The sequence below is a fragment of the Salmo trutta genome, chromosome 18, assembly GCF_901001165.1.
Source record: "Salmo trutta chromosome 18, fSalTru1.1, whole genome shotgun sequence".
Taxonomy (NCBI): domain Eukaryota; kingdom Metazoa; phylum Chordata; class Actinopteri; order Salmoniformes; family Salmonidae; genus Salmo; species Salmo trutta.
This window is the reverse complement of record NC_042974.1, coordinates 48,149,934-48,164,373: the sequence shown is the minus strand read 5'-3', so window position 1 is coordinate 48,164,373 and position 14,440 is coordinate 48,149,934. Positions and strand designations below refer to the sequence as shown.

General features: G+C 44.0%; 2 protein-coding genes across 11 annotated transcripts in view; both read left to right on the top strand.

Moving 5' to 3' along the window:
* The first annotated feature begins 285 nt into the window (after nt 1-285).
* Nucleotides 286-7,000, top strand: LOC115153411 (rho GTPase-activating protein 19). 2 transcript variants are annotated; one of them, XM_029698842.1, is made up of 11 exons: nt 286-728; nt 1,108-1,358; nt 1,489-1,569; nt 2,062-2,271; nt 2,883-3,109; nt 3,318-3,404; nt 3,691-3,756; nt 4,209-4,391; nt 4,613-4,708; nt 4,811-4,924; nt 5,412-7,000. In XM_029698842.1, exons 1-11 carry the CDS (start codon nt 688-690, stop codon nt 5,466-5,468), a joined length of 1,413 nt encoding a protein of 470 aa, XP_029554702.1. In that variant the 5' UTR covers nt 286-687; the 3' UTR covers nt 5,469-7,000. The 2 variants fall into 2 exon arrangements, with proteins under 2 accessions (XP_029554702.1, XP_029554701.1); XM_029698841.1 differs by having other exon boundaries at nt 1,081-1,358.
* Nucleotides 7,001-9,462: 2,462 nt separating this feature from the next.
* LOC115153405 (slit homolog 1 protein) overlaps nt 9,463-14,440 on the top strand; it is a 166,661-nt gene continuing 161,683 nt past the window's right edge. For all 9 annotated transcript variants that reach the window (XR_003867690.1, XM_029698828.1, XM_029698826.1 and 6 more), the window contains exon 1: nt 9,463-10,123. Coding sequence is in view for 8 of the 9 variants with exons in the window: in XM_029698828.1 (XP_029554688.1) it covers nt 9,921-10,123 (203 nt within the window). In the remaining variant the exon portion in view is untranslated. The remainder of the gene's footprint in view (nt 10,124-14,440) is intronic.

Below are 14,440 nucleotides of genomic sequence, written 5' to 3'. Positions count from 1 at the left end.
AATATAATGGATTTATACCCCAGTCTAGTTGGTGGCGGTAATGCAACATACATTGGATGCCATCTGCCGTTAAACCTCACCGAAGAAGAAGGTTTGGGTTTAGTGGTAGCAAAGATATTTCTAACTAACCCAAGATAGTTAATCTGTGTCGTTTACAGTGGAAGCAAATGAAGCATAGTGGGCAGAACAAGCAAGGAGGTGGGTAAGCGAAGTACGATCTAGCGAGATCCTATTGGCGCGTGGTAGCATATATTTGCATATTTCCATTAAGGAACGCCTCCTCTGTGAAGTGCGTGTGTACACAAACTCATTCGACCATGCACTCCTTCTAAGCGATTTAAAAAATCATTTGGGAAAAAGTGTAAAGTATATAAACCTTCGTGCACTGTGTTCGTAACACATTTTAGTTTTGGGAACAGAAAAATGGATTGAGATCAGATGTTTCATCGATGAGAAAATTAGCATAACGTTCGACCAGTTTAGCCTACTTCCATCCTTTCCAACGACCCGCGACTCCATGGACTTCCTCTCACTAGCATGTTTGGTGGTGAAAAAAACATTCTTAACAGATGCTTCAGATTTCTGGCCGTTGTGAGGTGTCTGGTTTACCCCTTCAGTCTGTGGTGCTGATGGTAGTTTCAGCATCCAGGGAGGCGGGGCAAGGAATGGAACAGCGGAAGATTCAAAATGGACATGGCGGCGGAAAAAGAACCCAACGAAAACAAAAGGTAGGCATATCATCAGACAATTGTGACCGCCAAACAGTTTGCACTGTGCATGATAACATAATTACACTAATCGTGTGGACATGACTGTTGCAATCTCTCAGATACGCCTAATGTTACTCAACCAGCTAGAGAGCTAGATTTTACTGGCAACTAGCTAGCTAACTTCCCTAGCCATGTAGCTAGCTACGTTCGTTACTATCCAGCTACATATTTGATCGTTATAATGGGTTTGCAAGTTGTTATTCCAAGACTTTGTTACTTGTTGGCTCTTTGACACATCAGGTCTGAACATTATTTTTATGTAACATTAAGGAGTTAATTAGCTACTAAACGATAACAACCAGACTATTAGTCTCCACTCTCTCCCCTCCCACCCCAGATGGACCGTGTGCAGTGTAGTGAACTCTCAGGACCCTGCACCCCAGCCGGTCATCTTCAACCCAGAGTTCTTTGTGGAGCGTCTGAAACATGAGCATCCCCAGGTGTTCACAGAGCTGGTCCTCAGTAACATCACCAGGCTCATAGACCTGCCAGGGGATGAGTTTGCCCAGCTCACAGGAGAGGCAGACCCCAGACTCCCCACAGCACACACAGGCTTCCTACGCTCTCTCAACTTCCTCAAACGCAAAGGTGAATTTACTGTAATGTTGTGTACTCTACACACACACTCACTGAGGTCTTTGTGTGGTGTGCAGTCTGTGCATTTCAAATGTCCTGTGCTGTCAATTCACTACAAACCTTTTTTTGTGGTGATTTCCAGATAAAGGAGTGGTGTTTGGTGCTCCTCTGACGGAGGAGGGCATAGCCCAGATCCACCAGCTGATTGAATACCTCAGCAAGAGTGAGTTCTACAGTTATCCCATCTTTACAAGCTCACCTTTCAGCCTGCATCTAGAAAGAAACATATCATTTGCTTTCTCAACGTTTTGTAGAAGTGTTCTAATTTTACCAGTTCATGTCCTATTTCTGTCCTCAAAATCCTGGCTGGAGCACCTACTAGGCGTTCTGTGCGTTAGTTTCTGGCCCAGTCTGTCTAGTGTTAATATCTAGTCTTTAAGTCTGAGCGCTGAATGAGTGAGTAGGTATGAGCTCATGGTCTATTTCCTGCTCTAGTGATGTCATTGTCTGAAAGTGGACACTGGGATAGAGCAGGGGAGTCAATAATTCATCTGAAAACACTTTACTCTCTCTCCTTTTTTCTGTTTCTGTCTGTTCTCTCCTCTATTTTGCATTTCTCTGTTTGACCCCCCCCAATTCTCTCGCCACTGCTTCTCTCATACACCTAATTATCTCTTCCCCTTCTCTCTATCCATCTGTAATCCCTCTCTCTCAGACCTCCATGTGGAGGGGTTGTTCCGTGTGCCCGGCCACAGCCTGCGGCAGGCGGCCCTGCGAGAGATGTTGAACGCCGGGACAGAGATAGACCTGGAGACTGGGGACTTCCATCCTAATGATGCTGCCACCCTGCTTAAAGCTTTCCTAGGAGAGCTGCCTGAACCCCTACTCACACACAGACACTACCACGCCTATCTGAAGATAGCAGGTAACGCACACAACAAGCCATATAACCATAATATACACGGAGTACACCCCCTCCCTTTGCCCTCAGAACAGCCCTAATTTGTTTGGGCATGGACTCTACAAGGTGTTGAAAGCGTTCCACAGGAATGATGGCCAATGTTGACTCTAATGCTTCCTACAGTTGTTTCAAGTTGGCTGGATGTCCTTTGGGTGGGGGACCATTCTTGATAAACACAGGAAACTGTTGAGAGTGGAAAAACCCAGCAGTGTTGCAATTCTTGACACAAACCGGTGTGTCTGGTACTTACTACCATACCCTGTTCAAAGGAACTTAAAAATGTTGTCTTGCTCATTTACCCTCTGAATGGCACACATGCACAATCCATGTCTCAACGTTTAAAAATCCTTCTTTAACCTGTCTCCTCTTCATCTACACTGATTTGAAGTGGATTTAACAAGTGACATCAATAAGGGGTCATAGCTTTCACCTGGATTCCCCTGGTCACCTGTCATGGAAAGAGCAGGTGTCCTTAATGTTTTGTATGCTCAGTGTAAGTGTTAAATTTAAATCTATTTGTGGATGCAATTCTGCCAAATAACCATATTATTTTCATGACGTTTGGTTATCTCCAGAGCTGACCCAGTTTGATGAGAAGGGGAACAAGACTTCAGTGCCGGATAAGGAGCGTCAGATCGAGGCCTTCCAGCTGCTGTTCATGCTCCTGCCTCCAGCCAACCACAGTCTGCTCAAACTGCTCTTGGACCTGCTCTATCACACCGCTCGCAACCAGCACAACAACAAGATGTCTGCCATCAACCTGGCCACCATGGTGGCTCCACACATCATCTGGCCCAAACACGTATGTCTAGTTCAAACCAAAGGTTATTGGTTGCGTACACAGTTTAGCAGATGTTATAGCGGGTGCAGTGAAATGCTTATGTTACTAGCTCCTAACAATGCAGTAAAATGTCAAACAAATCAATCACTTTCTCTCTCCTTCACCATTCCTCTCTCCCATTAGTTGATTATTGTTGTCTTGACTCATTAGTATTGTGTGTCTTTTCCAGGTGCAAGCCAGTGACCTCCAGGGGAACATTAAGAAGCTAAACAACGCAGTGGCTTTCCTCATCAAGCACTCACAGAAACTCTTCAGGGTGAACATTGACTGGCTAGCATTCATTCTCCAGTAGCCGTTTTTAATCAATATCCCTATTCATTACCCTCCCCTCTCGCACTCAATCAGCTGGGTTCTGGAACAATAACTGGCTGGGGATTTTCACCTGAGTCAATACTGACTGTCTGCATCAGTCAATCATTTCACATGTCAATCACAGTTTTGGAAAGTTTGGTCACCTGAAACCTGTGCGTTTTGTTTGTCTAAATAAGTCTTGTTTGTCTAAACAATGACGACGGTGGTCATTTTGTGTGTTTTTACTCAAGGCTCCTGCGTATGTCAAAGAACACGCCTGCATGCATTTTAAAGGATCAACCACCTCCCAGTTTACGGTGAGTACACTACAGAAACTCCCAGTTTACGGTGAGTACACTACAGAAACTCCCAGTTTACGGTGAGTACGCTACAGAAACTCCCAGTTTACGGTGAGTACGCTACAGAAACTCCCAGTTTACGGTGAGTACGCTACAGAAACTCCCAGTTTACGGTGAGTACGCTACAGAAACTCCCAGTTTACGGTGAGTACGCTACAGAAACTCCCAGTTTACGGTGAGTACGCTACAGAAACTCCCAGTTTACGGTGAGTACGCTACAGAAACTCCCAGTTTACGGTGAGTACGCTACAGAAACTCCCAGTTTACGGTGAGTACGCTACAGAAACTGTCTAGTTGATTTCGATCACTATTTGACTGTCAGGCGACCTAAATCGATCATGTCTTCTATCAGGGAATATCTCAAACTCAGCTAAGACCTGTTATCACTTCACTCCTCTCCTCCCTACCAGGATGGCCTGGCTCTGTGTGGTGGGGGTGCTCACCCCTCCCCCTCTAAGAGGGCTGGTGGGGCTGTGACGTGTAGAAACGGGACCACCAGCAGTAACACACACACTGAGCTGGCCCTCAGAGAGCTTTACCAACAGGTCAGCAGCATGCCTGAGTCTGCCAAGAAGAAGAAACTCATCAGACAGGTGGGACACGCCTACACCTGTATTTGCGGAATGTGCAGAAATAATGAGTGTTTGGCCAAAAGGGTGGCAGGTAGCCTAGCGGTTAAGAGCGTTAAAAAAAACATCTTTCACATGCATATAATACACACTTGTGAAATAGGACAAATGTAAGGACCCACCTAATTATTATTATTATCATCATTATTATTAAGACTTTCGCTGTTTTTGTGTGTGTTGTGTAGTTTGCTAAGCAGGTCCCTGGGACGCCATCGAGTGACCAACAGACACTGTACTCGAATAGGAAACATCGCCGCTCGCTCTCCTTTGGAGGAATCAGGGTATCACCAATAATTTAAAATAATAGCTAAATGTTCTGTCAATCCCAGGAAGATGTTAGACAGGATGTATGATTTTGAAAGCTATGTTTGTGTGTGCACCAGAGGAGAGCGTTAGGTACCCAGGGCCCGGCGGAGAAGGCTAGCAGTAGCCTGGTGACTCCAGGATCCAGCAGCTCAGCAGACAGACAGGAGAAGGAGGACAGCAGCTTTGGATGGGTAAGTACAACACACCACTCTATAGCTGAGTCGCTGTATGTGTGCGTAATAGGAGCGGTATAGTGAAGTGTTACTTTGTCTCAGGTTCAAACCAAACAAATGAAACTGTCTGTTTGCCTGGTGAGCAGCATGATTCACAGCTATAAACCTGTCACCAGTGGGGGACTGCGTCGTTCTCCCCATTACTAATATGATAATAATGGTAGAATATGGTCATAATATGGTCATTTAGAGTGACATGTATGCAGGGCTCCAACCCACAGCCCTGGTGAGCCGGTTAAACCATGACTACTGCGTTGTGGTATGGATGGAGTGTCTTACCGTTGGCTCACCACCCAGTGGCTAACCACAGGGCAAACTCCCTCCCTCAACTCTCCCCAATGGGGTTTATTTAAGTGACATTGTCGGATGGGTTTGGCGCCAAGGTTAGGTAGAACGGACATAACTCTGAAATACCTGAGGTTGTTCTCTCTGTTTTCTCTCTCAGGATTCCTCGTCTCTTAAAAGGATGTGCTTCTCGCCAACGCAGGAGACGTCGGTCTAGCGCTCAGCTCAGCTCATCCACAACTTTTTCCTCTCATTCTCAAAAACATTTCTCTAACTTGGTTTTAAAATGAATCTTTTAACAAACAGGGAGACACCCTGAGATAGTTAAAGTCAAGTCATTTACAAGCCAAGTAATGTGTTGTCTTAAAAGCAGTAGAACCACGCTTGGCCAGTGAATTAGTTTTCATCTCTTCCTTGTTCTGTTTGGAAAGAGACAACACATGTACACCTTGGTCATTCTGGTCAAGTAGGAGTTAGAATGACTAGAAAAACCAGTGAGAACCAAATTAAAAACCCAAATTTTTGTGGTTTAAACTTTTGCGTGTGTTTTGAGTTAGTTACTACTCTGTAGAGCATGCCATGTGGGCAAACATTGTCTACGGTAGGTAGAAGTAAGCTGGATCTATAGGGAGTTTGCGCTGGTTTGTAGTAAATTACAAAGGACGGTCAAATTCCGATTGACTACACATTTAAGCTAACCAAAGTGTTTTGAGTGCCTTAAAATGATATTAGCAAAGTAGTAAAGTTAAGGTGTGATGCATTATATTGAATTGAATCTTTATTTAAGCCTGTAAGTCCCATTGAGGTAGTTGAATGTATTCCAGTTGGTGTAGCTGTGGAGGCAGTAGCATCGTCTAATGTGTTCAGACTGGCAGTAGCATCGTCTAATGTGTTCAGACTGAGCAGAGATGAGTGTGAAAGAACGACGGAGGGAGAGATGAGTGAGAGTGAAGTCTGGGAACATGGTATGTAGGGCTTTGACTGGTTTTCCTGGTCTGGTCATGTGTTAAGGGAAACCTAGTAGATGTGAATGAGACCGTTGGAGTAGCTAATGGTCTGCTGTTATTACAACTGGTGTGAACTCACTGTTGCTATGTTTGGGAGTGTTTCTTTAGCCACGGTCTTAATCTGTCAACACTGATTTATTAATTTTTTTCCCTCTATTTAAATACTTTTTTCATTTTCACTGTGTTTGTATTTTTTACTTTTTTTTTTGAGAGAGAAAGCTACATACAACCAAAATGTCTATTAATGGTCTTTTTTATCCGCTTATGTTTTATGCAATATCTATGTCCTTCTTTTTGATACTGTTACAGAAAAGTTTTTCTATGCAATCTGTTACAATATTTGTTATTTATTATCAAACGTTTTTATCCATGGTATAGCCTATCTGCATTGGTTCTGTTTATAGCTATTTTCAAAACCAGTCAGACATTGAGTGCTAAATCCTGACAAGATTCAACCGTATCTTCGCACAAATCCTCTACCAACATTCATTTTTAATTTTTACGGAAATGTGAATAACTTACCTCTGTTTCACGATTTCCTTTTTCTAGTGGCAACATTAACTTTAAATTTCAGTGTCGGTGGCATTTCCATTCTACTGATCTGACTATTGAGCATCAGAATTCTGTCTGTCAAACTGTTTCATTGTGAATGTGCTACATGTACAACAGCATGTCTGTCATTATTGGCACTACTGTGAAGCTATGCAAAAAACTGCCATTAAAATACAATGAAACATCTTTATTTCCTTTGTGGTAAAATTATTTATTTAACTAGGCAAGTCAGTTAAGAACACATTTTTATTTACGATGACGGCCAAACCCTCCCCTATCCTGGACGACGCTGGGCCAATTGTGCGCCGCCCTATGGGACAGCCGATCACGGCCGGTTGTGATACAGCCCGGGATCGCAACAGGGTCTGTAGTGACGCCACTCGGGAGCTCTTATTGGTTGTGTGAAATATTGATAATCAACAGCGGCGCTACTGGGAAGCTATGCAACAAACATCTTTATTTCCTTTGTGGTCAAATGTGTTATTGGTTGTGTGAAATATTGATAACAGAGGCAATGTTTTAAACTGAGACGGTGTCATGCTGAAGATTGACCGTGATTGAAGATTTTATAACATGGCAAGGTTTTATTTAATGTACGTGTTTGAATATTTAATTTAATTTACAGGTATTTAGTGAATATTTAGTTCTCTTTGGTTTTGTCTGCTAAACTGGCTGGAACTAGTGACCGAGTGCAGTTGAATTTTTAACCAGAAGATGGAGCACTTGAGATGCAAATGCTCAGCCTTTTGGAAAGATGCCTTGAAACCACTTCAGTAGATGTTTAGTGTTAAATCTTTTCTCACAATTATTTTTCCGCTTGGAAACGTGTCAAATTTTTTTTAAAACTCTGTCTCTACTTTGCTATAACTGAGATGTTCAGAAAAAGTGAATATACATTTCAATAAGAGTGTTTATCTTGTCCCTGGTAGTTTATGAAAGTGTGATATCATACACTTTCCTTACATTCCACGAGCAAAAGTTAAAATGTATCTATTTTTGTCTGCAGTTTACTTTTCTGCTGGAAGGGTTGTGAGTAAGGAGAGGGTTATGAAAGAAGAGGGACAAGGAACAGAAGTTATCCACAATGCAGGTGGTTGGAATGTGAGTCATGATTGTGTTGTTGCATGTTTGGTATTACAGATATACGCTGTGCACCTGTGTGTGTGTGCACATACCTCTTAATGTGTGTGTGTTGTGTATATGTTGTACACAGGTTTTACAGACCTCCAGCAGGGGACTGCTGCCACTCTCAGGTCCTGTAAATACACAACAGGACAGCAGTGACCGTGCTGGAAATACCAATGGTCACTACTGTATATAGTTACCAGGTCAAACTTGGGTTTTATTTAGAATGTGTTCTCCACACAGTTTGGCCCATTCTCAGTCAGACACACATCCATGCCAAACTTTGGTTTTAGAAGTCGGATAAACACTCCAAACAGCCTACCTGACCACTCGGAGGCAAACCATTGCCTCATTTTGTCATTCCAATGATAAAACTGTGGGGGACCAAAATGCAATTTTAGAATGTGGGTTGGACATGTCCCGCCCGTCCCCAGTGAAAGTTGCGTCCCTGATACATAGTAGTGTTTTAGAATAATTAAAAAACTTCACACAACTCTTCTATTTTCTCCATTTGGTAAACTCTAGTTACTACTAAATTACTTCACAATTACTACACAAACAAAAGAGACATGCGCCTGAGCCTTGCAGTTGACTTATTTTATTTCTTATATGAGTTGTGGTACTGTCTGCTGTTTGCTAGGCCTCTTAAGTGCAAACTGGTGTCATCCCTTCCCACATCTAGGACAAACAGAGAGGTGTTTGTAAGAGAGCGGAGGGACAGGGAGAGACGCCCTAAACACCACCCTCTCCCCTGTGTTCAGGACCCATGTTAGGAAGATCTATACACCACTGACGCTTTTACTTGGCCAGATGGATCACTCTCTCTCTCTACTGCGTGTGCGTGTGTCTGGCGGGGCCTAGGAAGGACGGGACACACTTCTCTTTTTGTTTGTACCGTATCTCTCTCATCTCCATCAGTCTGTCTTTTTCTCCTCCGTTTTTCTTTGTCAGCCAGAGATTGGGCTTCCAGGGTTCTGCAGGTTCTGTTATAGTGTTTACGCTGGGATGGTTCCACCACAGTGCATGCAGGAAGAGATGAAGTGGAGGGTCTGACACAGTCAGCTGTGCAGAGGTCTTTATTTCACTGTTTGGAGAGAGGTTGGAGACTAACCTCCTCCTAGCCACCACTAAGGACTTCAACAGTCTACTGATGTCCAAGTCCTTATATTAGGGGGTCATAAATGTACATTTTGTATGTATGTATTTATACACACACATATGTACACGCACACAGTCCTTTGTGATACTGGGGACAGGGGTTGAACAGTGTCACACAGGTTGCTGCTCTCTGCTCTATACGGGCTGCTGGAGGCAAGCCTGGGAGAGAATGAAACAGAGAATAAAGGGCAGAGAGACAGTTGCGAGGGTGAGAATAAGAGAGAAAATGAGGGACTAAAAGACAGATTGAGAGAGAATGAGAGAGTTCAGGCAGGGTTCTGTGGGGGGGCGGGGGGGGGGGGGGGGGGGGGTGTTGTGTGAGGAGGGAAGGAGGAGGGGGAGGGGTGGAGTCAGGGGTCTGCTATTTGTAGCTCCTTGTGATGGATGACTGCTGTGTGTGTAGGAGAGAGAGATAGGCTTTTCTTCATTCTGCTCTATCCCCATTCCCCCTAGTCAGACAAGCAGAGCAGAGCGGGACAGAGAGAGAGAGAGAAGAGTCGTGAGCGAACGAGTGCAGAACAGAACAACTCCACAAAGAGAAGAGAGAGGTGGATAGTTCCCTTTGCAAGGAAAGAAGGAGAGAAAAAGAGAAGAAAATCAAGCCTTTCAGAATACATTACCAACTGAGGACATTACTTATTTCTAGCCCTGTTTTATGTTGTAACAGTGAGATTTCTTTCTCATTCTACGAGAGCCTACACACTGATTGTAAAAAACTTGTACTGTGTAGTAGGAATTGGGGATTTTGCAGAGAGAAGGAGAAAGAAAGAGAAAAGGCTTTTTTGGAGCTAGGTTTTGAGAAGCAGGAGGCTGCAGTCGTGGAGATCATGCCCGGTAGAGGAGCTTGTTCTGGGGCAGGCGTGGGGAGGTTGCCTGGGTACTGGGTGTGTGTGCTGGTTCTCTGTGCCCTGGTGACAGGCTATGTCAGCGCGTGCCCTGCCCTGTGTACCTGCAGTGGCACCACGGTGGACTGCCATGGGCTGGGCATCAAAACCATGCCCCGGAATATACCCCGCAACACAGAGAGACTGTAAGTATTTACTTCTGTACCATACCATACCTGTTTGTGTTTGTGTGTCCCCGTCTGTCCGTCTGTCTGTTTGTCTCTTTACTATATGTGTGTATTTGTCTGCCTGTCTGTGGTTCTATGTCTCTGTGTGTCTGTTTCTGTGTGTGTGGTGGCGCACATGACTTTGCTGAAACAGAGAGAGAACAATAGCCCTGAGTGGTGTGTGTGTGTGTGTGTGTGTGTGTGTGTGTGTGTGTGTGTGTGTGTGTGTGTGTGTGTGTGTGTGTGTGCGCGTGCATAGCATTCCAGTCAGGTATAAATAGGCATGAGAGACTGGAAAGAGCCGGAGCAGATGTATGCCGTTCATGTGTCCATAATTTACATACCTGCCGTTGATGTGTGTATGTCTACAGGCTCACACATACATGTATACATGTTCCCCCACTGTGGAAATGCTCCAGTAATTAGTTTAATATAATTACTACAGTTGACTGTTGATCTTCACTATTTCCCCTTTTCTATACGGAAAAATGTTACTGTGAGATGATTAAATCAGTAAACTTATTTTTTGATGTGGTGGTATGGCGTATGTATTTATGGTATAAGCTGAATTTCACTACATATTTGCATGTTTTTTATTTAAATCTTCTCTATTAAAATAATCCATTGTTAATTTGACTCCCTCTAGACGAGATGTAAATGTTAGCCTACATTCTGTTGGTTTCAGGACACTGTGTATTATCCTGATGATATAGTTAGTTCACTATCTGCAGACTGGATCCTCTCTTTCTCTCTCTTTCCCTCTCCTGCACCGGCCCTCCCTCCCTCTTGCAGACCCCCCTCTCCCCAAATTGTTAAATCATGTAGAAAATTAAGCAAATCTGCTCCTTAAGTGTGTCCTGCCTGTGAGAAGATCTGCTAGACGTCTTGTACCAGGAAGGAGAAAGTGGAGGGATGATGAGAGAAATGGAAAGAGATTTCTCCTTTTATGGATTTCCTTTTGAAATATGAATCGGTAAATCAGTGGTGAGGAGGAGAGGAGAGGTGAGGGGAAATAGATTGTTCTGTTTCAGCTTCTAGAATAGCTCAGATGAATAAAATATGCTGTGGGAATGGAGGAGAGAGACAGAGGAGAGCAGAGGAGAGAAACACTTGTGTCAGAAGCAGCGTTTGCGCAGCGGGAGCTGGCTGCATATTTCATGAACTCCATATTTCATTTCTAAGAACACCTTTTTGTAGCGGATGCATGTGTCAGAGCTGCTTGTATGTTCACAGACAGAACACACACACACACACACACACACACACACACACACACACACACACACACAGACACACGCTTGGGACATTTTGTAGGGGGAAACATGACGATTTTGTGGTTTCCTTTTACATGAACAGCCGTATGCACTGAGAGTGTACCGTAGTTAAAGTGAAGTGTGTTTTATGTGTTGCAGTTAGTTTATGCATGTGTAGGTCATGTATACTAGCTGTTATACCTGGGATTTGTAATGTGATTTCATGCTTCAAACCGTCTTGCTAAATAGGACGGATTTCTGTGCCTCTCTAAATGCTTCTGTCTGTGTGTCTGGCAGACTTTCACTCTTTGGCAGTTAGACTTTTAAGTTGTCAGTGTGTGCGTATGCCGTGCAGATTTTATTATTTGGTAGTCAAGCGTTTAAAGCTTTCTGTCAATGAGCGCTTGTGTGTGGTGCGTGTGTGTATGTCATGTAGAAGGTTCTTGGTCTTCATGAATTGGTTAGTTAACAATATAAACTCTCTGTAATCCTTGGCTGGTATATAGGGTGATTCATCAGGATGACTGAACAAGTAAACCCCCCTCCCGCTGGGTCTGTGTGTGTGAAAACACCACTAAGGCTGATAATAGTGCAATATTGGTGAGGGGTACTGGAGTAGACAACTACTGGGGCAGAGTACAGGCCTTTACATTGACTTCAGGAGGAGAGAGGGGAAGGTGTGAAGGAGGTTAGAGGGACACAGCCTGTCTGGACAAGCTTTATTGGCCAACCCTGGACTGCTGGGGCGATTTGGGGGGAAAGTGTGTGTGTGAACGATGTGTGTTGGTCAGTGGACCGTGAGTAGGTGTGTGATTTGGGGGAGGTCTTGACACTGACTGCAGTTTCCCATTTACACTTGTCACTGTGGGTTTGGATCGGCCCTGACCTCCGACCTCGGCTCAGCTCCAGGTGTTAAAATCACACCATGCTACACACACACCTTCTCCTGCCGTGGCTAGGATGTCTTCAGCCCGCCGTCCATTCTTAGTCCAACTCACAAACAAACCTCTCTGCATCACTCATACTTAAACTATGCCATGCTGTGGATTGGTTTCTATAGGCCTGATGCAATTCAACAGGTATTTAAACATGACATATTTTGTTTTGGTACACACATATACAGTATATGCACACATCCCACAAGTTTCAGAAATGGCCGTCCCTAGCTTGCATCTATTTCTCTATTACCATCCCTTCTTATCTGTTTCTCTTATCTGTGTTATCTCTCTAATGGATCTATTGATTCAGCTATGGCTGGTGGACAGCTCTGATAACACTGTGGACTATCTGTGTGGAGTGGCAATGAGCTGATAATGGGATTGGAATGACTGGGCTGGCCTCGTTCATCCTCTCCACAGCAGAATACAGCTCTCCAGCCATCTCAGGGTCAGACTCATCACAGTGTTGTCTCTCTTATTTACAATGTGTGCTTTGTCCTATATTTTTATTTTTAATCCCAGCCCCCGTAGGAGGCCTTTTGCCTTTTGGTAGGCCGTCATTGTAAAAACAAATTAGTTCTTAACTGACTTGCCTATTTTTTTATTTACTATGACGGCCTACCCCGACCAAACCCGGACAACACTGGACCAATTATGCACCACTCTATGGGACTCCCAATCACAGCCAGATGTGATACAGCCTGGAATCGAACCAGGGACTGTAGTGACGCCTCTTGCACTGAGATGCAGCGCCTTAGACCGCTGCGCCACTCGGGAGCATGTATTGGGCCTAGTTAAATAAATGAAAAACTATGTGTGTCAGAAGGGTAGTGTTAGTAGAAGATGATCTTCATGCCAGAGAATGCCCTGCTCTGAGATACGGTAGGGTGTTGGACTTACCCCTGACAAGCCTGGGCTTCATGTGCATTCGTTGTCTACAGTCTGTCTGCCTGTCTGTCTGTCTGTATGTGATGGTGTATGCGTATGTGTGTACATGTACAGTACCAGTAAAAAAAATACCGTTTATTTTTTTAAACATTTTCTACATTGTAGAATAATAGTGAAGACATCAAAACTATGAAATTACACATATGGAATAATGTAGTAACCAAAAAGTGTTAAACAAATTGATATATTTGAGATTTGAGATTCTTCAAAGTAGCCACCCTTTGCCTTGATGACAGCTTTGCACACTTGGCATTCTCTCAACCAGCTTCACCTGGAATGCTTTTCCAACAGTCTTGAAGTAGTTCCCACATATGATGAGCACTTGTTGGCTGCTTTTCCTTCACTCTACGGTCCAACTCATCCCAAACCATCTCAATTGGGTTGAGGTCGGGTAATTGTGGAGACCAGGTCATCTGATGCAGCACTCCATCACTCTCCTTCTTGGTCAAATATACCTTACACAGCCTGGAGGTGTGTTGGGTCATTGTCCTGTTGAAAAACAAATTATAGTCCCACTAAGCGCAAACTAGATGGGATGGTGTATCGTTGCAGAATGCTGTGGTAGCCATGCTTGTTAAGTGTGCCTAGAATTCTAAATAAATCACAGACAGTGTCACCAGCAAAGCACCACCACACCTCCTCCTCCATGCTTCACGGAGGGAACTACACATGCGGAGATCATCTGTTCACCTACTCTGCGTCTCACAAAGACACGGTTGGAACCAAACATCTCAAATTTGGACTCATCAGACCAAAGGACAGATTTCCACCAGTCTAATGTCCATTGCTCCTGTTTGTTGGTCCAAGCAAGTCTCTTCTTCTTATTGGTGTCCTTTAGTAGTGGTTTATTTGCAGCAATTCAACCATGAAGCCCTGATTCATGCAGTCTCCTCTGAACAGTTGATGTTGAGATGTGTCTGTTACTTGAACTCTGAAGTATTTATTTGGGCAGAAATTTCTGAGGCTGTTAACTCTAATGAACTTATCTTCTACAGCAGAGGTAACTCTGGGTCTTCCTTTCCTGTGGCGGTCCTCATGAGAGCCAGTTTCATCATAACGCTTGATGGTTTTTGCGACTGCACTTGAAGAAACTTTCAAAGTTCTTGACATTTTCCGGATTGACCGACCATCATGTCTTAAAGTAATGATGGACTGTC